General features: G+C 46.3%; 4 protein-coding genes across 8 annotated transcripts in view; 1 reads left to right on the forward strand and 3 right to left on the reverse strand.

The window, feature by feature from the left end:
- Nucleotides 1-376: 376 nt before the first annotated feature.
- Nucleotides 377-9,146, reverse strand: LOC118506061 (alpha-L-iduronidase). 2 transcript variants are annotated; one of them, XM_036042714.1, is made up of 7 exons: nucleotides 8,721-9,146; nucleotides 8,071-8,276; nucleotides 7,902-7,997; nucleotides 7,497-7,818; nucleotides 3,013-3,864; nucleotides 2,744-2,940; nucleotides 377-1,725 (listed from the first exon to the last, which is right to left on the reverse strand). In XM_036042714.1, the coding sequence occupies exons 1-7, from the start codon at nucleotides 9,059-9,061 to the stop codon at nucleotides 1,622-1,624; spliced, it is 2,118 nt and encodes a 705-aa protein (XP_035898607.1). In that variant the 5' UTR covers nucleotides 9,062-9,146; the 3' UTR covers nucleotides 377-1,621. The 2 variants fall into 2 exon arrangements, with proteins under 2 accessions (XP_035898607.1, XP_035898608.1); XM_036042715.1 differs by having other exon boundaries at nucleotides 377-1,774; nucleotides 8,721-9,096.
- On the reverse strand, nucleotides 8,417-11,263 carry LOC118506064 (PRADC1-like protein). Of its 2 annotated transcripts, XM_036042718.1 has the most exons (4): nucleotides 10,838-11,253; nucleotides 10,671-10,764; nucleotides 10,318-10,573; nucleotides 8,417-9,436 (listed from the first exon to the last, which is right to left on the reverse strand). In XM_036042718.1, the coding sequence occupies exons 2-4, from the start codon at nucleotides 10,738-10,740 to the stop codon at nucleotides 9,142-9,144; spliced, it is 621 nt and encodes a 206-aa protein (XP_035898611.1). In that variant the 5' UTR covers nucleotides 10,741-10,764; nucleotides 10,838-11,253; the 3' UTR covers nucleotides 8,417-9,141. The 2 variants fall into 2 exon arrangements, with proteins under 2 accessions (XP_035898611.1, XP_035898610.1); XM_036042717.1 differs by having other exon boundaries at nucleotides 10,671-11,263.
- Nucleotides 11,264-12,472: 1,209 nt separating this feature from the next.
- LOC118506060 (serine/threonine-protein kinase 10-like) overlaps nucleotides 12,473-18,951 on the reverse strand; it is a 52,142-nt gene continuing 45,663 nt past the window's right edge. For 2 of the 3 annotated variants that reach the window (XM_036042713.1, XM_036042712.1), the window contains one exon: nucleotides 12,473-13,953. In XM_036042713.1, the coding sequence (XP_035898606.1) occupies nucleotides 13,759-13,953 (195 nt within the window). In that variant the 3' untranslated portion in view covers nucleotides 12,473-13,758. The remainder of the gene's footprint in view (nucleotides 13,954-18,951) is intronic. The other variant, XM_036042702.1, reaches the window with a different exon arrangement.
- On the forward strand, nucleotides 16,910-18,189 carry LOC118506063 (antigen 5 like allergen Cul n 1-like). The gene is made up of 2 exons (XM_036042716.1): nucleotides 16,910-17,356; nucleotides 17,464-18,189. Exons 1-2 carry the CDS (start codon nucleotides 17,069-17,071, stop codon nucleotides 17,953-17,955), a joined length of 780 nt encoding a protein of 259 aa, XP_035898609.1. The 5' UTR covers nucleotides 16,910-17,068; the 3' UTR covers nucleotides 17,956-18,189.

Raw genomic sequence — 18,951 nt, forward strand, 5'->3', positions numbered from 1 at the left:
AGCAATTGTTTCAAATTTGACATTTCAGTTCAACCTGGCCATCGTCCACTTCAACCTAGCCTGTGTCTAGTTCAACTTGGCCATAGTCCAGAAAGGGTAACAGATCGCCAGTTTTACCTGACAATTGTTTACTTCATCCTAGCCATTGCCCAGAAATGGCTCGCACATCGTTAGTTCTTCTCGGAAACCCTGAAGAAGCAGTAATCCTAGAAGCGGCATATAAACCAATCAATCTGAGAACGACACCCACCAGCAAAACAATTTACATATATCTACTAACTAAGCTAACTAGACCTAGTATATGCGAAACGCATCCTTTGAAAAAGTGGGACAAAATATGGAAAAATGTGCATAATACACGGAAAAATACCTCACAATGAAATTCTCCATAAAATGAATTTATCCAACACGGAAAAATGTTCCCATTGCAACGAGGTAGAAACATTAGAGCACAAATTTTCTAAATGTGCTAACATATCGTCAAAATGGAAAACATTCATAAAGCTAACAAAAGAAATAACTGGAATCAGAAAGACAGTGGAATTCTTTAGTGATAATGGAACAAACTGAGTTAATAAATATTTGTCCCTGAAAGTTTAAGAAAAACCACATTCGATAATATCCATTAACTATCACATCACGGAATAAGAGCATCAAAAAATGACTTTCCTCACGATTTTTTCTGGCCATCCATGAATGAAGATGAATGAAACTGGATGAACCAAAGCGTGCATCAATTGTCAAAGGTCAAAAATAGTTCGACACACTCGTTCTTCCCTGGACGCTATCGACAGACGACAGTCGCAGGATTCCTTGCAGATTGACCTTACTTACGACACAATTCGTAAGCTAGAAGAAGCTTGGTGCAAACGTTAGCGCCATTGGGAATTACCTCTCCTCAACTGGACGCTTTGCCGCATTTAACACGTCTTTCCTATCCGATCGTGGATGGAGTTGGTGTTAATCATTTCCAACCAGCTCTCTTGTCTCAAGTCAAACCAAATTGCGCTGGTGCCCATATGCAAGCGGACTTATACATGTTAATGGACGCGATGGAAAGGGCTGTGGGAATGGTGTGTGTGGCCTGTACTCACATTGGTCCGAACGTCCTAGCTATCACCAGTCCGCTGACCGGTACACTCTCCGCATTCTGGAGCGCTCAACACCTTACCACTCCGGAGATGGAACATCTTTATCTGTTCACTACCACTGCAGGCAGTTTTGTTTGCACTTGTGTTCACGAGTCCGGAGACCAAGCTACGGATTACAGTTTCACAACTGTAGGTAATTGCAGACCTTCGAACAATGAGCGAAGGCATTCGGTATGGAAATGTATGATCGGCAAGTAGAGATCGAATAAGAAGAGTTCCTTTGCAATAAGAGAACCATCAAAGTACTCGAGTACACCATCGTGGAAGATACTGCTGATACTACCAAGAGTTAATAGTTGTTGCACCAGATCTTGTCCCATAATCACCCGCTTAGGTAGAAGAAATTCAAAAAGTAATGCAAATGGTAGATTTTGTAGGCTTCGATACAGGAGAAATGTTGTCACCCTAATCAAATATGGCTTGTAAGAGCATTGCAGAATGGTCAACGCGACCCGGATCTACTCTAACTATTATAGCTCGTTTGCCTCATAGTAAACTGCTCTTGAAAATGGTCCTTTCCTACCGAACAAATCTACAGCTCGCACCTTATAATATCCAGTCAAGTCAGAGCATACTGTTGAAGAGAGAAAACACCAGCAAAGTTTTGTTTCTTCTTAATATGGCTTCACCAATTGAGAAATAGATAGATAATATGTAAAAAAGAAAAAATAGGATAATATGCAAGAAAAGGCCCACAAGTTGCATGGAACACAGTCGTACGCAATGCTCGCGTGGCAGTGCACAGTGGGATGAACACATTAATGAGATAGGACAAAATGATTTTAATTTAACTAACGCTTTATATATAAAATGTGGATAAAACACTCGAGAAGGTCCCCCCCCCTAGAATCTTTTGTGTGCAGCACTGTGGCCTGTCATTTTTATTGCACTGTGGGATTTTTGTATGGTCATAACTCGTTTGATGTAAACATTGTGCATTGTTCCTTAATACTGTTAATAGACAGCGAGTAGAGCATGATAATATACATTGTAAAAAGTGATTTGAAATGCTATTATTCTTATTTTCCCTCCTTTTCGGAATATCTATGCCCGACAACAAGCATCCATCAAACCAATGTTCCGTTACAGTCCGGGAACACCGTGCATGTTGTAAACCTGATTGGATTGGTAACCAAAAATTATTACGCAGCGCCTGTAAGCCAATTTAAATGGTCAGGATGGAGGGAGGGGGATTTAATCGAATAATAAGCAATATTTCATTCGACTTTATTCAACCATTTTTGACCACACTGAAAGCACACTGTGAAGCTTTCGCAACGAGTACTGCGGATTGCATACGCTTAGGCGTAAATCCTACAGTGCCTAACAAATTTGGTCACGAGGGGGCCTTCTCGTGTCCTTTACCAAACCAATACGCGCGCGTAAATCATTCTCGTTGGTGCGCGAGGTGAAAGAGACCCCAGTGGCCCAAATCATCTTTAATCTGCAGAAGCTGATCTCTTTTAAAATCACTGCAGAATATGATGGAACGTTAGTTGATAAAAATGATAAAAAATCTTGCACTTGCACCTGTGGCCCCATACAACTCGTGGACCTATAATTCGGCTCCTTAGCCGCCAAACAGCACTTACCTTCTTTACAGGCAGCTTGCGTACCTGCTGCAGGCGAACGGATGTTGCGCGCGTATTGATAAAACATGAAGGGTGTATGCTTGGCAGCATTGATGTGACGCCATCTGCCCTGCGGTGTACCGGTTTCCTTGCGCCCGTTCCCCGCCACTCGTTCTAGCTTTGTAGCTTTGAACCACACTTCATACGTTTGAATACACCTGAAATCAGTACGAACAGAGCAACAATCAGCAATTTCCGCTCTCCCTCACACAAAACAAAATCCTACTTACCGATTTTGTTGCTTGTTCCCGATTGAGATATGCCAATGAACTATAATCTCGTTGCGAAACACGGTTCTAACGCGCACGTTGTGCACCCGGCCAGGAGGGGCGTAATCGGCGCTGCACAATCTCACGCTGACAATCCAAGGGCCGCGCAAGCTTAGAGAAATGTCTATACCTTTCGACAACGTTCCAAACTGTACCGTCCGACGAGTTTCGGCGTGCAACACGCTCGGAAGCTGCATTTCGCGCATTGCAGCCAGCTGGTCAGTCGTCGGATACGCTGGCCTGCCTTGCAGCTGCCACAATCGAAACGGATCGTTGCGTCCATCCTGGATCCCTTCCACAAGGCAGCTTACCCGATGAACCATGGCCGGGTGAGCACGCGCACCCCGAACCATATCGACCGGGATGGTTATGTTAAGGTACGATCGTTTTTCCCACAGCGGGGAACTATCATTTGAGCGTGATGCCACCAGACACACATACTGCGAGCCTTCATCCACCGACAGGACGTACGAGATGTTTCCGGGCAAAAACTGTGTGGCCGTAGCGACTGGCGCTAAGTTTGCCAGCAGTCCGAGCACGGAAAACACTGGCTTGGCGATGAACTGTACGTGCGGCGGCTTGGTAAGATTCATCTGGAACCGTGCAAAGAGCGTACGCTGCTCGAAAACGTACGGATAGTAGCTGAGAAACGCATTATCGTGCGACAGAAAGTGCAACCGTCGTCCCAGTTCGTTGGCCTGCGTTGCGATTGCTGACCAGTGCTGGGTGACGATGGAGAACAGCATCGCCGCGTACCGTACATCCGCCTGGAACGGGCGACCACTAGACCATCCGGCTACGGGATCGGCTTCGCTGCAACAACAACAACAACGCCAAACAGCAAAAACCATCGAATCAATGAAGCATCGTAACTATTATTGCTTTTTTAGTTTAATACTGGTTGCCTCCGGGGGCTTTACAGTAGCGTCAGATACAATGTAAGTAGCAAAGGACATGTTATGGGAGAAAGGAAGCAAAGGACATAGTATGGTCAAACAAATCACCTACAGCATGGAAGTCCGATTGCGCACGCCCCCAAGGATCATTCTAGGCGAACGCGCAAGCGGTAGGATGGGACATAAATGGGAATGGTCCCCAGGAGGGTAGGGGAGTCAATGTTATCTACAAGGAATGGCAGTCCCAGCAACTGACACCGCACCGAGTATGGAGAAGCAGCAGCACAGGGGTCGTTTAGGAAGCGCCTGATGGCGATTCTTGTACACTTCCGCCGTATCCTCGCCAACCTGCTGCAGACTAAACGACAGCCGGCCTAGTCCAAAAATAGGACGGCCCTGCAGCAGTACAAAGCCTTCAAGGACAACGGATCTCGGTCCTGAGACGCCATTCGGGTGCTGAGACCCAACAATTTGCTGGACCGCTCGAGGACTGAGTTGATATGTGGCTTGAAAGACAGTTTGCCATCGCACCACACACCAAGGTCCTTTACCAAAGTGACTCGTGGCGAGTGGTGAGCCACAGAACTGGTAACTATATAGCTGCCTACCATGATAGCGGCCTAACGAGATTACTTACTTATCAGGCGCTACAACCGCTTTGCGGTCTTGGCCTGCTGCAACAATCCTCGATACCGCACACGGTTTAGCGCCGTCGTCTGCCAATCCGTTATCCCGGCCGTTCTGGTGGACGCATCAACGCCATCACTCCATCTCAATTGGGGCCTACCACGCCTCCTCAGTCCGCGTGGAAGGCCTAAAAGGACTTTACGGGCTGGGTCGTCCGGTGTCATTCTCATGACGTGACCAGCCCACCGGGGCCTGGCGAGTCTAATTCGCTGCACGATGGTGAGAGCATCGTACAGCGCGTAGAGCTCGTCATTGTAGCGGCTCCTCCATTGTCCTTCAGTTTTGGATAGTCAGTCAGTTTTGGCCAGAGTCCTTGTCTCAGAGGTACGTATGTGAGCTCCGGGACTACAAATGTTCTGTCTGTACAGTCCCAGCTTCGTCCGTCGCGACAGGTATTTAGAGTGGAGAAGTTTCCTCAGGCTGTAGTATGACCGGTTGGCAGCCAGCACCCTTGCGCGTAACTCAACATCAATGTTGTTGTCGGTACTGACTTTTGACCCCAGATAGGTGAAGTTTTAGACGACTTCGAAGGTGCGGTCTGTACATCACCCCTGCATAAATCAGTGTTTGTTAGCAGGGCCACTGGTGGTGCCACCATCATTTTGGTTTTTGCCTCGTTAATCTCCAACGCGAGGTTCTGTGCCGCACGCTCGATACTTTGATAAATTTCTGCTACACAGGAGAGCCTCAAACCAATAGGAAAAGGATGTCTTGAGACGAGGACACTGGAAGATAGACGACTTGATATCGTCAGTATACAACGGACATCGTTGGGGAGGAAGAGACCTGGTGCAGTCCGAGATGAAAAAAGAAGACAATATAGAACCCTAAGACACCATCCAGAGGAGCCCCCGACTTGCATACGAAAGGATCAGAGTGCACATCGTCGACCCTTACCCTGTCAGTGCGGTCCTTCAGAAAGAAACAGATCCACAGAAACAGTGGATTAGGAAAGCAATCGAAAGCAGCTTTGATGTCCGTGTTAATGACGCACACCTGTCTACCAGCAATCAAGTGACATAAGATTCGACAGGGACAGAGAGCGTCTAGGCATGTGACCATGCTGGGGTTAGGTTGGGTGGACGATGGGAAGGTGTGAAGAGTGGATGATCACAGACTTGGAGCCCTTAGACTTAGCGCATCACTATGCGATCCAACACCTCTCCAGAGTCAATCAGCTCTGCAGAGGGAATGCCATCGGGACCGGGAGAGAAGGAACGGTTCAGCTGAGCGAGTGCGGGGAGTACTACGGGTTCCTCGATGAGAATGGAGTTCATGTGGAGTTAATGGGCGTCAGAAGGGATGGCCGTGAGTCCCGATGGGAGGGACGAAGCAGAGCCAGCTGGGTCTACCAAAAAAAACCCTTCAAAGTGATTGGCGAGAAAGTTACTGATTGCTAACTGAGAATGGTCATCGTACATGGAATAGTAGTACCTGCGGTGGGTAGATGCTGCGTATTTGAAGACGCGTCAGTGGTAAAGTGAGCTAGGCAAACGGTAGGCACGAAGCGCTCGTTTTTTAAATGGATTGGGTGGTGGAGTACGAAGGGGACAACAAATGGGGAGTAAAGATGAAAGAACAGATGTAAAGTTCGGAACCGGGCTAGGGAGTAGAAAAGGCCCACAAGTTGCATGGAACACACTCGCACACAAGCTTTCGTGGAAGTGCACAGTGGAATGAGAACATGACGAGATAGGACAAAATAATTAAATTTAAACTAGCAACTCAGTTGCAAAGGCTAAAGTCTGAATAGATGCCCCCTTCCCCCACTCAAGGACACTCACTTTTCGCTACTGAGTTACCTTAAATTTAGGTAAAAGTTAAGCCAAAATGTGAGAAATCGTTGTAATAATTAGTTATAATAATTAAAAATAATAAATAAATAAATACTTACACTTAAAAAGTCTGAAAAATATACCCTTTTAGGTAACTTTGTTGCAAGAATGAGTGTCCGTGAGTGTTTGGGGGGGGGGGGGGTTTGGGGAAGCGTGGCATCTATTCAGACTTTAGCCTTTATTTATAATTTATTAATTATTTTTAATTATTAAAAATAATTATTACAACGATTTCTAACATTTTGGCTTAACTTTTACCTAAATTTAAGGTAACTCAGTAGCGAAAAGTGAGTGCCGTGAGTTGGAGGGGCATCTATTCAGACTTTAGCCAATAAATAAATGCTTACAGTAAAACGTCTGAAAAATATACCCTTTTGGGTAACTCAGTAGCGAAAAGTGAGTGCCGCGTGTGGGGGGACATCTATTCAGACTTAAGCCGTTGCAAAAATGAGGGCTAAAGTCTGAATAGATACCCCTCCCCCCCACCCACGGCACTCACTTTTCGCTACTGAGTAACCTTAAATTTAGGTAAAAGTTAAGCAAAAGTGTTAAAAATTGTTGTAATAATAATTTAAAATAATTATAAAAAATAAACAAATAAAAAATTGTAGCAAAAAGTCCGAAAAAGATAAACTCTTGCGTAACTCACTTGTGAAAAAGAGTGCCCGTGAGTGGGGATGGCATCTATTCAGACTGTGCCCAAATATGGATCAGTATTGATTCAAATTAGAATTGAACTTATTAAAACCATTGTAAAAGTTTTTTTTTAAATCTGATAAAATGTCTAATGAATACTTTAACAAGCTTTCATGACAACTTATAATAACTTTTTATCAATTTTTTACTTAACTGTCGGTTAATTCAAATATTCCTTTTATGTCCTAAATACTCATGCACTCATTTCACCGTGAACTTTCACACCACTTGCACAACAGTTGCGCCCCGTACAACATGTGTGTGTGTGCCTATATTGTACTCCTTCGCCGGAAACAGCGTTATAATGATGGCACTCTCCCGTTATACTCACTCGTTGGCAAACTTAAGACGTCCGACGGGCGGAAAACGGTTCAGCACATCCTCCAGCAGCTCACGTCCACCGTCCAGCACTTCCGAGGCCCACCGGCCGCTACCCTTCCGATGAAACGTGATCGTGTCGAACGGGCAGCCGTGCGTAATGTTCGCACTGCAAGCCTTTACCGCGGACCAACAAAACGGATGATGTTGGACCGATTTGAACAGGCCCGCTGGCCCGTACAGTGGGAACAATTTCCTCTTTGGGGCTACCATTCCATACCTTTGAGCCGCTGCGCGCAAACCATCCCGGATGGCATAGACGTAGGAAAGGTAATCTAAAATTAGGTAACGTTTTTCTTTTGTTATAGTTTAACTAATGAATGAACCTACACACACACACACACAAACCACAGCTTACCGTTCACGGTGAAGTTTAACAAATTGTAGCTCCGTAAGTCGGGCTCGTTCCACGTTTCGAATCGCCACCTGCTTACATACTGCACACCGTACCGGGCTAATGAAAACGAGAAGAGGACAAAAAGCACATTTCAATGCGGCCGTATGTATTTTCACCACCCCGCTCTTACCTGCATATCTTCCCACCAGCTGCTGAACCATGTCCGTCCAAAAGCTCGGCGGATAAGATCGCGACACCAGCGCCACTGCTGGAGGATCGCTTTCTTTCGGTACACCCATCAGCTCGAACCCCGGATGCAGCCCAACGAGACGAAGATGGTCCAGGATGGCGTCTAGTCTGGTAAAGTTAAAATAAAACTGTTCCCGTTCGCGGACACTGCGTTCGCGGAATGAAACAAGAAGGTAACAAATGTGAGATGTGAGAGATAATGGTACAAAAAAAGTAAGTACATTTACAGAGGAGATGGGTTTTGCTGGATTTTCTTTCAAACTATAGCTTAGATACGGGTTTAACAATACCTTTTCATTAAAAGAGTCTATATTTTACAACAAAGGTTATCACAATCTGCCGTTACCGTTTATGTCTTTTCTGTTTTTTCGCAAAACTTCGCAAACGAATAGGGGGGAAACACATCTCTTTACCTCATACGAAACAACATGAATAGCCCTTTGCAAGGCCTGTTAGTCAAACTATAAACGTTAAGGATCAGAAAGGGGTTAGATTTTTTTTTTTTGTTCACTATTTTCTAGCCAATAATATTGCAACAAACGTCCCGAGGGTGTAATAGAACACGGCGAAAAAAAAAACACACACACTTACACTTCAAGAAGCTCAAGCAGCCAATGTATCCGCACATGGCTTAGGCCCCGGTTCGGCAGCGAACCAATCAGCTCCAAGTTCATGAACGAATCTTTCGACACCAGGAACGCGCCGGTTGCGTTTCGTGGCTCGGGCGGACATAATCCGGTACTGGTCCAGAACGGTTGCATACGTCGAGCGGTGACTAGCTGTGCGCGTGCAAGTTGCACGCTAGTAGTGGTGGTGGTGGTGGTAACCGGTGAACTACCACCCTCCACAATCGTATGCAGCCCCACCATCGATACAAGCCACGCTACTAACATTTGCTCCAACAGCAGCAGCAATACGCTCCACCACCACATTGCCTTCTGGTTTGTTTGGCGCTCAGTGTTGCGCCGTCTACGAGTGCGTGTTTTTATGCGCCACAGTGGTGTACCCGCACTCACCATGGCAACCAGGGAGGTTGGTTTATCATGTGCGGCTGTATAAAGGTGAGGTTGACGGGAATGTTAACGAGCGCGTACGGCAGACGCATCTTTTTCAGCGTCTGCCGGATAATGATACCGTTCTTGCCGTGCAAAAATCCTGCCGGAATGTTCGTGTCGCGATCGGTATTGTCATGCACCATCTCTATGTAGTAATCAAAGTCATCGATCTCCGTGTCGTACTCGGTCACGATAATCGCTGCACCACCGATCGCTTCCACGTTGATGGCTTTCGTTAGGAACGAGCAATGGCTACAAGGTACAAGGGGAATACATATAGCGTTTAGTTGAGGATGCGTTAAACACGCGAATAATGTTAGCATGAATTATTTTTTTAATATACATGTACAAATTGAGTCAGAATGAGTGAATGAATTAAATCTGAGCAATGAATCAGATGATACAAGTCATCGCGAAGAGTTATTACAACTCACTTGTGATTTAACTCTCCGTCAATTTGTCAAAGCGATATCAAGCTCACGAGAAAATAAAAAGATACTGAGTGAGTGAATTAAAACGAGATGAGTGAGTGAAAAAGTAGTGAGTGAGTGGCGAGCCGCCACGGAGACTTAAATCTTTCCTCGGGATTAAATTCTTACAGAGTGAGTGTAAGATTTAACTCACTAATCTAACTCATTCTCTCTGATTGAATTCACGTCACTGGCAGGTTCTTCCCATCACTAGTTCTCAAGCATTGTGAACTTGCGTAGAACCACAATGCATGTAGAGGTATGCAAAAAATGCAAGTTAAAATTCTTAAAGCCAGGCTACATGATGCGAGATGCCAAAAATATTTCGCTAAAAAGGGGGGGGATTTGCAAAATTTTTCCGTCAAAATCATCTCGGTTCATCTAGCCGCGTTGTTTAGAGCACTTCATGTTCTCTCTCTCTCTTCAACCGAAAACTACCATGGCAACGCATGGGAAGTGACAGAGAGGGCTAGAGAGAAGCGAAATCTTTCCGAGGTTTCAGCTCGAGGAGGCGAAATCTTTTTGACGGTTAGATTTCGCATAACCCGCTCTTTTAAGCGAAATCTTTTTGGCATCTCGCATCATGTAGCCTGGCTTTTAGACATATGCCAAACCAAAAACATGCATTTACAGTGAGTAGAGCACCCGTTCAAGCAAACTTACCCCCGCTCGACGAGTGCAATGTTGCCAACCAAATCATCGGCATTCTCGAATTTGGTCGAACACGCGTCGGCCGGTACTGCCGGTACCAGCTTGCCCTGTGGCGATTTGTACGTAATGCCGAACGTTCCGCCAAAGTCCTTTGCTGGCCGCAAACGGTACGTATATTCCAGCGCCGACGGTTCTAAAATTTCGAAAAACACATCACCAGCAATGATGTCCTGCGTCCGTACGCCATCGTTCATGTGAAGGTTGTTTGCTAAAAGGAACACAAAAAAAAATCACAGTGATGTACATGATGGCAAATAGTACGCAGGCCGGCAGATGGCACTGCCGGGTGTGCACGATGTACATACCACCGCACCAGACGAACGCCAGGAAAGCCAGCCAGCAGATCGTGCTAGCAGCACTGAATTCTAGCCCCATTTGTCGGCGCCATCGTCCAAGAACCTGAGGCACCACAACGGAAAGAGCGTGGCGCGTCATTACTCTTCTTTCCGGCAACCAGCGACCCTTAACCTACCGCAAACAGCACCGGGCACAGCACACTTTCTAACGCACAATTTCCACGCAGCACAGGGCAACAACATCAAGCGATGCGTTTTATATTTTGCCTTCCTGCTTGCCACGCAATGCATTCATTCGACGCCAACATGAACTTCCATGAGTCGATTATCTTACGATGATAATGTAATCCTGCGCGCAGATTACAGCAGCGAGGAGGCACACGACACTAACCGCAAGCGTCTTGCAAATGTTTCAAAACGGCAGCCGGATCAACGGACAACGGATTGGTAACAAGCGCTGCAGAATCGGCTACCGTAACTACGTTTCGATGCACTTCACCGTTAACCTCTCGTCGAACTAACGCCGAGCGCCGGAACACACCAAATGGTCGATTATTCCGCACTTTTTTTTTAGGGGGCCATGTTGATAAATAAGCTGTCATGTGTCAAACTGGCGCGTTTGACAAATCATGTTCGAAAACCCGCGCTGTCCAGATGTTCGAAAGCCGTTTTTATTTCGAATTTAATTTCGAAACCAACGCTTCATTTAAACGAACCGTTGCTAGGTGAATTAACATAATTTAGGAAATTAGTTCTTCTTTCCTTAAAATAACATTAATGCACCGAGCATTACAAGCGGAGCATTTGCTTTGTAAACATTTTCTTTCAATTTCATAAACTCCACAAAATATGCTTTTAAAGTAAAAATAAGAAATTTTATTATACTTCTTAGCCGATCTCCATTGCATAAGCTTGCAATTACAATAAACTTTTCCTTCGCTTTCCAACTATCGCCTACCTTCATCGTCATCATCATCGCCATCATCGCATTTCTTGTATTCAGTTTGCTATTACCGAATTAACCGTGCTGCTTTTACCATTCTCCTATGCTGAAACTATCTAAATACGGTACACATCTCTCTCTCTCTCTCTCTCTCTCTCTCTCTCTCTCTCTCTCTCTCTCTCTCTCTGCAATGATTACTCGCCGTTTTGTCTATATAATATATACGTGTCTAGCATCACGGAAAAACATCCTATTCGGTTGTGTATCACTCAGTTCAATGTTGGCTTTCCACGCGCCACCTCCACGTGGGATTTTCGTGCTGTAGAAGGAAGTGGTGGTGGTGGTGGTTGGTGGCGTGTATATTATTATATTTTCCTTTGCCTTTCCTTGATTCCTTCGTAAATGTACGTAAATGTTGTGTTAAACTTTACCGCTACACTATACACACTAGGATTCCTTCACACCGAATTCCGATCAACGCGCGGCACTCGGGGTAGCTTGCCGAAGGAGGTATGGTTTGCGTGTATTTAATGGGGTTCTTTTGTTTGTACAATAAAGTAGCAGCTACTTACAAACTAAAATGAAAAGCTCTTCAAATGTACATCAAACTGAACTTGTGAACCCGTTGTGACCATCGCGGGCAAACAATTCGGATCAGCTCGTTAAACGCTACCGCTCTCCCTTTACCGATACGGGGATTCGATATATTGCTTATACGGTTGCAACGTGAAAGACTTCACATTACGGGTAGGAGAGTCAATAGAAGCAGAGGCTGAATGAAATATAAAACCAAAGGGCACACACCACAACCCACATACGTGTGCGCTGTGTTCCGCCGGTTTCTCTCTAGAAATATCTACACGAAAGAAGAGATAAAAAAAATACACATTTATAACATACCAAAGGCGATGCAGCGGTCGACAGGCCGACCGTGCAAGGGAAACTATCGTTAAAATCTAAACGTTTAAAATAAAATACACCTTCCTGCTCGATTACGCCACAAAAATGCGTAACTATCATTTGATCACGGGGCCGTGCCGTGTACCGCGCGTGTTGGTGTATTACTTTTCAGAGGGTCCGGATTCAATCTTCGCCAACCAATTCAATGAAACACTGCCCGCTTGGGTTGTGAGACAAAATTTTGATACACATTTACTACTGGAAGCAAATTTACTGAAACACTTGCCCTAACTAATTACTACTGGAAGAAGAAATCGCACACCGCGATCATGTGCGATCACCACCCAAAAGGACGTCATCCTGCAAAACCTTTTTACAACCGACACACCGCTAGGTGAAAATATTTATAAAAAAAAAAACCACACAATTTTGGCAAACAACAACGGCAGCATATTTTTTTGCGGTGTAAGTAATATTATTGTACACACAAGCGAAACGTGGGAGCAATACTTTGCATGAGCCGAATTTTTAAAGTTTTAAAAACCCATTGAATCCCCCTCCCCTATTGTTCGTGTTACATTAAGGTTCAGTTTTGGTAGGTTTAATGCTTGTCGCTTCGTTACGCTACACATGTTGCAGCTATTGATACGTTCAATCCAATCCGTACGCGACTAATTAAGCGGGGAAAATTAATTATAACACTAGACAGTACCAACCATTTACAGTGCTTCAACCGCATGGGTTTCACTAGTCTGCTCCAGCGCCATTGAACGCCGATGTATCTTATATGGAGCCGCCGGGTGTCATGACGTCACTTCTGTTACAAACGCTACTACTACTACTACTCCATCCTGATATATCCTGTTATCCTTCGATGCAACCGTCCCTTCCTCCTCGGAAGCCACTATCAGCTCTCTTTACAGCGTTTGAGTTCTTTGCCACGGCACATATAAGAAAACAATTAGCTACTGATTTTGTTGCTCGGTTTTGTAGACACAGTTTTGCCATTACTTAACTTATGGCAGAACTTCAGGGGTGGGGTACAACTCTGGCCCGGAAAAGCAGCAGGGAAGTGCTAGCACAGGTGCAGCAAACAGTTGCCCTCCTCTATCGACCACACTACTAGCTGCTGCTGTTCCGGAAGCTGCTGCTGCTGCTGCTGCTGCCGCCGCCGCCGCTCGCACCAACGCCACCGCTCGTCGTTCCGGTGCCGCTGATACTGTTGTACCGTGCCCTGAAGCCTGCCGCCCCCTGTCATGCGCCCAATCCATCGGAATACGAAGAAATGCTGCTCCGCGTCGAGCCCCCGACCTGCAGCAGATGATGGTGGTGCAGGTGCGGCGGGTGCGGGTCGTGCGCCTGCGGTGATTGCGGTGGCATCGGCACTAGGCTGTTGCCGTACAACTGTTCCATCTCGTCCAGCTGCTGGGCAAACGTTTCCTCGAGGCGCTGTGCACGGTTGAAATGGGTCGCCCATTGATCGTACGCAACCGGTTCGATCGAACAGGAAAAGGAGAAAGGAAACACAAAACAACATTAGTCTTTAGGGAAATAAAGTAAAACATACAGTACGCATCCAATACCACACAGAGAGTAGACAATTGGGAAGTGGGAACGTTCAAACCTTACGACCAACAGAACGAAACAAAGTAACGAACAAAACAAAACAAATGGACGATATTGCTGTGCAGTCTAATACATGTGTGTTTACGTGTTTATAGACACGACAAGGAAGCACCCTCTGTAAACCATACGTATATAGAGACTAGCGTCTATCCATCACCGTAATGTAGTCTAAATTACCCGTAATAACCGTAAATTAGTCTTTTACTAATAATCCTAACCTCCTTTCTTAGCTGCGGCTCCGTCTGGAGATTGTCATCCGTTTTTAGAGAACCAATAAAATACCGCCTACGGATCCCGGAAACGCAAAATCAACTACTGACCTTCACGATGCTGTAAATCTGGGAGAAAATGGCGGACCAGCAGCTCCACTACCATCTCTTCATAGATTTTAAGCCGCTTATGCCAGCATGGCCAACATCACATAGAAGGATGAAAGTGGATGGAAAACGCTCAGGGTCCTTTGCTACCACCAAGAAGTGCCTACGCCGGGGAGATGGGCTTGCCTGTCTTCTCTTCAATCTGACGCTACAAAGAGCCATCCGTGACTCGGAGGCGGAAACTGCAGGGACCATCTTCTATAAGTCAATCCAGATCCTGGCAGAAACGCTGATGACCAAGACACCATTGGTTTGCGGCTCTCCTATGTAGCAGAAGCTTACCAAAGGATCGAGCGAGCGGCACTAACCCTCGGGTTGAAGATGATTTATTCTTGGCCTAACGACCTCTTAGGTCATGCCTGCCATTTCTGGCTTACTAGACTTATTGTTACCGCATAGTTGGATAGTCAGCCCTCACACTATCGCCCCAGATGAGACTTGAAACCCGGTCCTGCGGTGTGCATCTACCACCGGGCCGCCCCGGGTTGAAGATTAACCGGGCGAAAACGCAAATGATGGTGGCACCACCACCAGCGGTCCTGCTAACAAACACAGATGTACAGATAGATAGACCTTTGAAGTCGTCCTAAACTTCATCTATCTTGGGGTTAAAAGTCACCACCGACAAAAAGATTGATGTTGAGTTGAGGAAACTTCTACAATATCTGTCGCGACGGACGAAGTTGGGTCTGTACAGAACGTTTATAGTCCCAGTACTCACATACGCCTCTGAGACAGGGACTCTGTCCAAAACTGACGAAACCCTCCTAGTCGCGTTCGAGAGGAAGATGCTCAGAAGGATTTTTGGCCCCGTATGTGTCTGGAAGGACAATGGAGGAGCCGCTACAATGCCGAGCTCTTAGACTCGCCAGGCTCCGGTGGGCTGGTCATGTCATGAGAATGACACCGGCTGACCTAACCCGTTAAGTCTTTGTAGGCCGTCCACACCGGACGGAGGAGGCGTGGTAGTCCCTAACTGAGATGGAGTGATGACGTTGATGCGTCTGCCAGAACAGGAACAGAAATCGAGGATTGTTGCAGCAGGCCAAGTAGCGCTCGATAAGTAAGTAAGTGTAAAGCATCAGGCAGAAACCTGCTCAGAGGTCCAGCTCCTCTCTCTATGTCAATTTATTGATCAAACACCCATTCGTTTAGTTCATGTGAAACCCAATGTACAGGATAGTGGTGGGTATCTTCATCATCATCATCATCACCATCGTGCTGCGCGAGTTTTATCCCGAACGGAAATAGATGTAAATAGCGCACGACTTCCTCACAGAGTCGACTGCTCACTGCTTGTAAAAGATTTTAAAAATTGAATAGGTGACAGATGCGGATCACCCAACAGTGCGCTGTAGGCTTCTCCTTTGACATTTGCGAGGCAACCAAGGCTTTATCTGGTTATTATCCAGTGTTATCATCCATCTGATGGGCGAATTGTTATACAGGAACACCCAAAATGAACTGGTTCATGTGATGAAAATTACTCAAAATGAACGTCGAAGGTGAGGATTCCCAACTAACTTCACCACTAACGAGTTTATGAAGTCGGTTTTGGGCAAATGTCTACCGAAGAGACCCTACTGGATTTGACATCTCTCACCACGCCACCGATTCTCCCCCATTTGCACATGACTCCGTACTTCAGTGATAGCAGAGTGAGGTGCCAGAGTGACGAATGAGTATTTTATGCACGTTTATGAACATGTACATACATGCATAATGGTCCCACACCGATTACATCACGGCACAAAATGTGCACCGATGCATTCCGACTCAGGGGCACACGCACAATCGAGAGTGAGGTGCAATTGTGCTGCACCTTTCGCGCATGTAATCGATCATACAAGTTAAGTGGGTTGAGCCAAACGAATGAACCATAGCGCTGCCCATCCGCCAACCGAACATGACTCACAAATTTTCTACTTCCGCGGAATTCCAATAGGTCGAGATCAGGTGTACATGTTTAGTTTTGTCGATCACGATCACTTAGTAAATGAGACACTAGTTTGGACATTTCAATAATTTTATCATTTTCATGCCACTTTGTCATTTTCATAACAGAACTCATGACCCCTCCCTCCCACCGTTGTCACCGCATCTACCCACCCGATACGGAAGTGATGGCTTGGAATTAATTTGACAAAGCACGGCGGGCGCTTGGCAGCCGGATACGCAATTGCGATATGCACGGGTAGTGGTGAGTGGTGATCTTGAATGTTAAGTGTCACTATTCCGCTACCGTCGGTTATCCTTCGACACCTGCAAAGCCCCCTGCCTTAACCTTCTCGACGGTCTTGCGGCGCACGTCTCCACTATCAATCTTATCGTCTCAATCTGTCGCTGCACCGATGACGTTAGCTTTCGCGAACGCACCCATCCAAGGCACAACAGGGTGCGTTAGTTATCCCCGAAGGGTGTCATAAGTAAAGTGTGTTCCGCACACCTTCTCGTGGCTGCACACGTAAAAAGGAGAACTCGAAGTGGATCAGAAGCGCAACGCTGTCTCAGTACAGTGATAGTACCCGTTCAGAACGGATCGCGTTCTTACGATAGACAAAATGCAACTCCTGGCAATCTACTGGGCGTTGCTACTGATGGCGACTGGTCGCGGTAGCATGGCGTTCGATTACTGCGCTGCCTCGAAGGAGCTCTGTCCACTGATACCTGGCGCCCGTCACGTCGTGTGCAATGGGAGGAAGTTTTCGCCCGCTTGCAAAGATCCCAAACTGATCAAAATGAAGCCCGAGTATCGGACACAGATACTGGAGTTTCACAACCGATTGCGGAACAATCTTGCGTGTGGATACTTTCACCGGTACGCAGAAGCGAGCTCGATGGAGCAGTTGGTAAGTTCTGGTCAGCTATCTTTGCCCACTTTTTCCACAACACTATCTTCCCTCTCGATCGGTTACTCTTTCTCCCTCTCTCTCTCTCTCTCGCTCTCGCCACTTAGCACTGGGATAATAAGCTGGCCCGTATGGCAGAATACAATGCACGAACGTGCAGCTTTGAGCACGATCAGTGTCGGAACACGCGCAAGTTTCGTACCGTCGGCCAAAATCTCGCCATCAATTGGTTCTACGGCATGAACGTGACCGTGTCGCAGGCGCTGGAAAAGTTTCAACGCCACTGGTTCCTGGAGTATGGCAAGGGTCGCCAGAAACTGCTCGATCGCTACTCCAAACACTCGATGCAGGCCGGCATAGGACACTTCACACAGATGATACACGCAAATACGCAGTACTTGGGATGTGCGATGGTACGCTTCCGAGGGACCCAGCAAGGCTTTCCGGTGACACAGTACTATCTGGTATGCAACTATTCCGAGGGCAATCTGTACGAGCGGCCCGTCTACCGGAAGGGCAAACGGTGCAGCAAATGCAAGTACGGATGCTCCAACGACACGTCCTACCGCTGTCTATGCCGATCGTACGTGCGGAACTAGCCGACGGTGCGCACTTCAGAAGCGATTCTAAGCCAGAAGAGATCAGTGCGGGACGGCTTCGCTACTCAAGGGGTTTGGGGGCCAGTAAGGCACGGTGAACTTCAAACAATGGGAGGCGCATCAGTATCATCGCACGGTTTTACAACACAATTCTTGATAAGAGTATTCCATTGCATAGCCATAACAGTACTGAAATAAAGAAAAAGAAAACTCCGTCCAATATGAAAGACAAAAGCGTCCTCTTCATTACACTTTGTGTATCAAGGTAAAAACATCTTCTTCTTCTTCTTTCGGGACCTAACGACCTCTTAGGTCATGCCTGCCATTTTTGGCTTACTAGACTTATTGACTTATTGTTACCGCATAGTTGGATAGTCAGTCCTCACACTATGGGGGAACGGTCCAGACGAGACTTGATCTCCGGTCCTACCGTGTGAAGACCGGCGCTTCTGACGTATCCACCTCTGGGCCACCCTAAGCTATACAACATTCTGAAGCTTATTCATCAGGGTCATCGATGCGCTTTGTGTCTTTGTAGTCTCCATGAAACACGTTCTCTTTAGTACATTTTTTCCTTTCTAGTGAAACCTGGCATTCTCTCTTTCAAAGACACCCCCGGTAAATATTGATAAGGATTGATCTTCTTATAAGCTGATCGTGGGTCCGAGTCCTCATAGGGAGTCTCAAGAATTATGAATCTAGACGAAAATCAAGCTCCGCTAAGGTAAGTCTCGTGTTCGTCTACCAGTAGACCCTGCGTTTAGCACGTTTAGCAAGCTTCGCTCCAATGGCTTTAATTGCGTTCAGAAATGCGAATCGTGCAGCTGCCTTGCATTTCACAGAAGACCTAAAAGATGATCAATGTGTTGTGCTATTCGAGGGAGCAGCCACATGCTTTGGAGCCAACCTGTCCCAAACCTAATGCTAAATGGTTCGACCTTAGCCTAGACATCATATAAAAGATTGAACGATCTCCTTAGATGCCTTAGCACCAAA

The sequence above is a fragment of the Anopheles stephensi genome, chromosome 2 (genome assembly GCF_013141755.1).
Source record: "Anopheles stephensi strain Indian chromosome 2, UCI_ANSTEP_V1.0, whole genome shotgun sequence".
Lineage (NCBI taxonomy): Eukaryota > Metazoa > Arthropoda > Insecta > Diptera > Culicidae > Anopheles > Anopheles stephensi.

What these genes read in the sequence shown, in the direction of transcription:
- LOC118506064 (XM_036042717.1), bottom strand. Translation starts at nt 10,800, where the DNA reads ATGACGCGCCACGCTCTTTCCGTTGTGGTGCCTCAGGTTCTTGGACGA. An exon ending in GGCGTTCGTCTGGTGCGGTG is followed by an intron (nt 10,574 to 10,670) that starts GTATGTACATCG and finishes TGTTCCTTTTAG; the next exon opens with CAAACAACCTTCACATGAAC. An exon ending in ATTGCACTCGTCGAGCGGGG is followed by an intron (nt 9,437 to 10,317) that starts GTAAGTTTGCTT and finishes TGTACCTTGTAG; the next exon opens with CCATTGCTCGTTCCTAACGA.
- LOC118506061 (XM_036042714.1), bottom strand. Translation starts at nt 9,061, where the DNA reads ATGTGGTGGTGGAGCGTATTGCTGCTGCTGTTGGAGCAAATGTTAGTA. An exon ending in CTGCTTGAGCTTCTTGAAGT is followed by an intron (nt 8,277 to 8,720) that starts GTAAGTGTGTGT and finishes CCGCGAACGCAG; the next exon opens with TGTCCGCGAACGGGAACAGT. An exon ending in GTTAAACTTCACCGTGAACG is followed by an intron (nt 7,819 to 7,901) that starts GTAAGCTGTGGT and finishes ACCTAATTTTAG; the next exon opens with ATTACCTTTCCTACGTCTAT.
- LOC118506063 (XM_036042716.1), top strand. Translation starts at nt 17,069, where the DNA reads ATGCAACTCCTGGCAATCTACTGGGCGTTGCTACTGATGGCGACTGGT. An exon ending in CGAGCTCGATGGAGCAGTTG is followed by an intron (nt 17,357 to 17,463) that starts GTAAGTTCTGGT and finishes CTCGCCACTTAG; the next exon opens with CACTGGGATAATAAGCTGGC.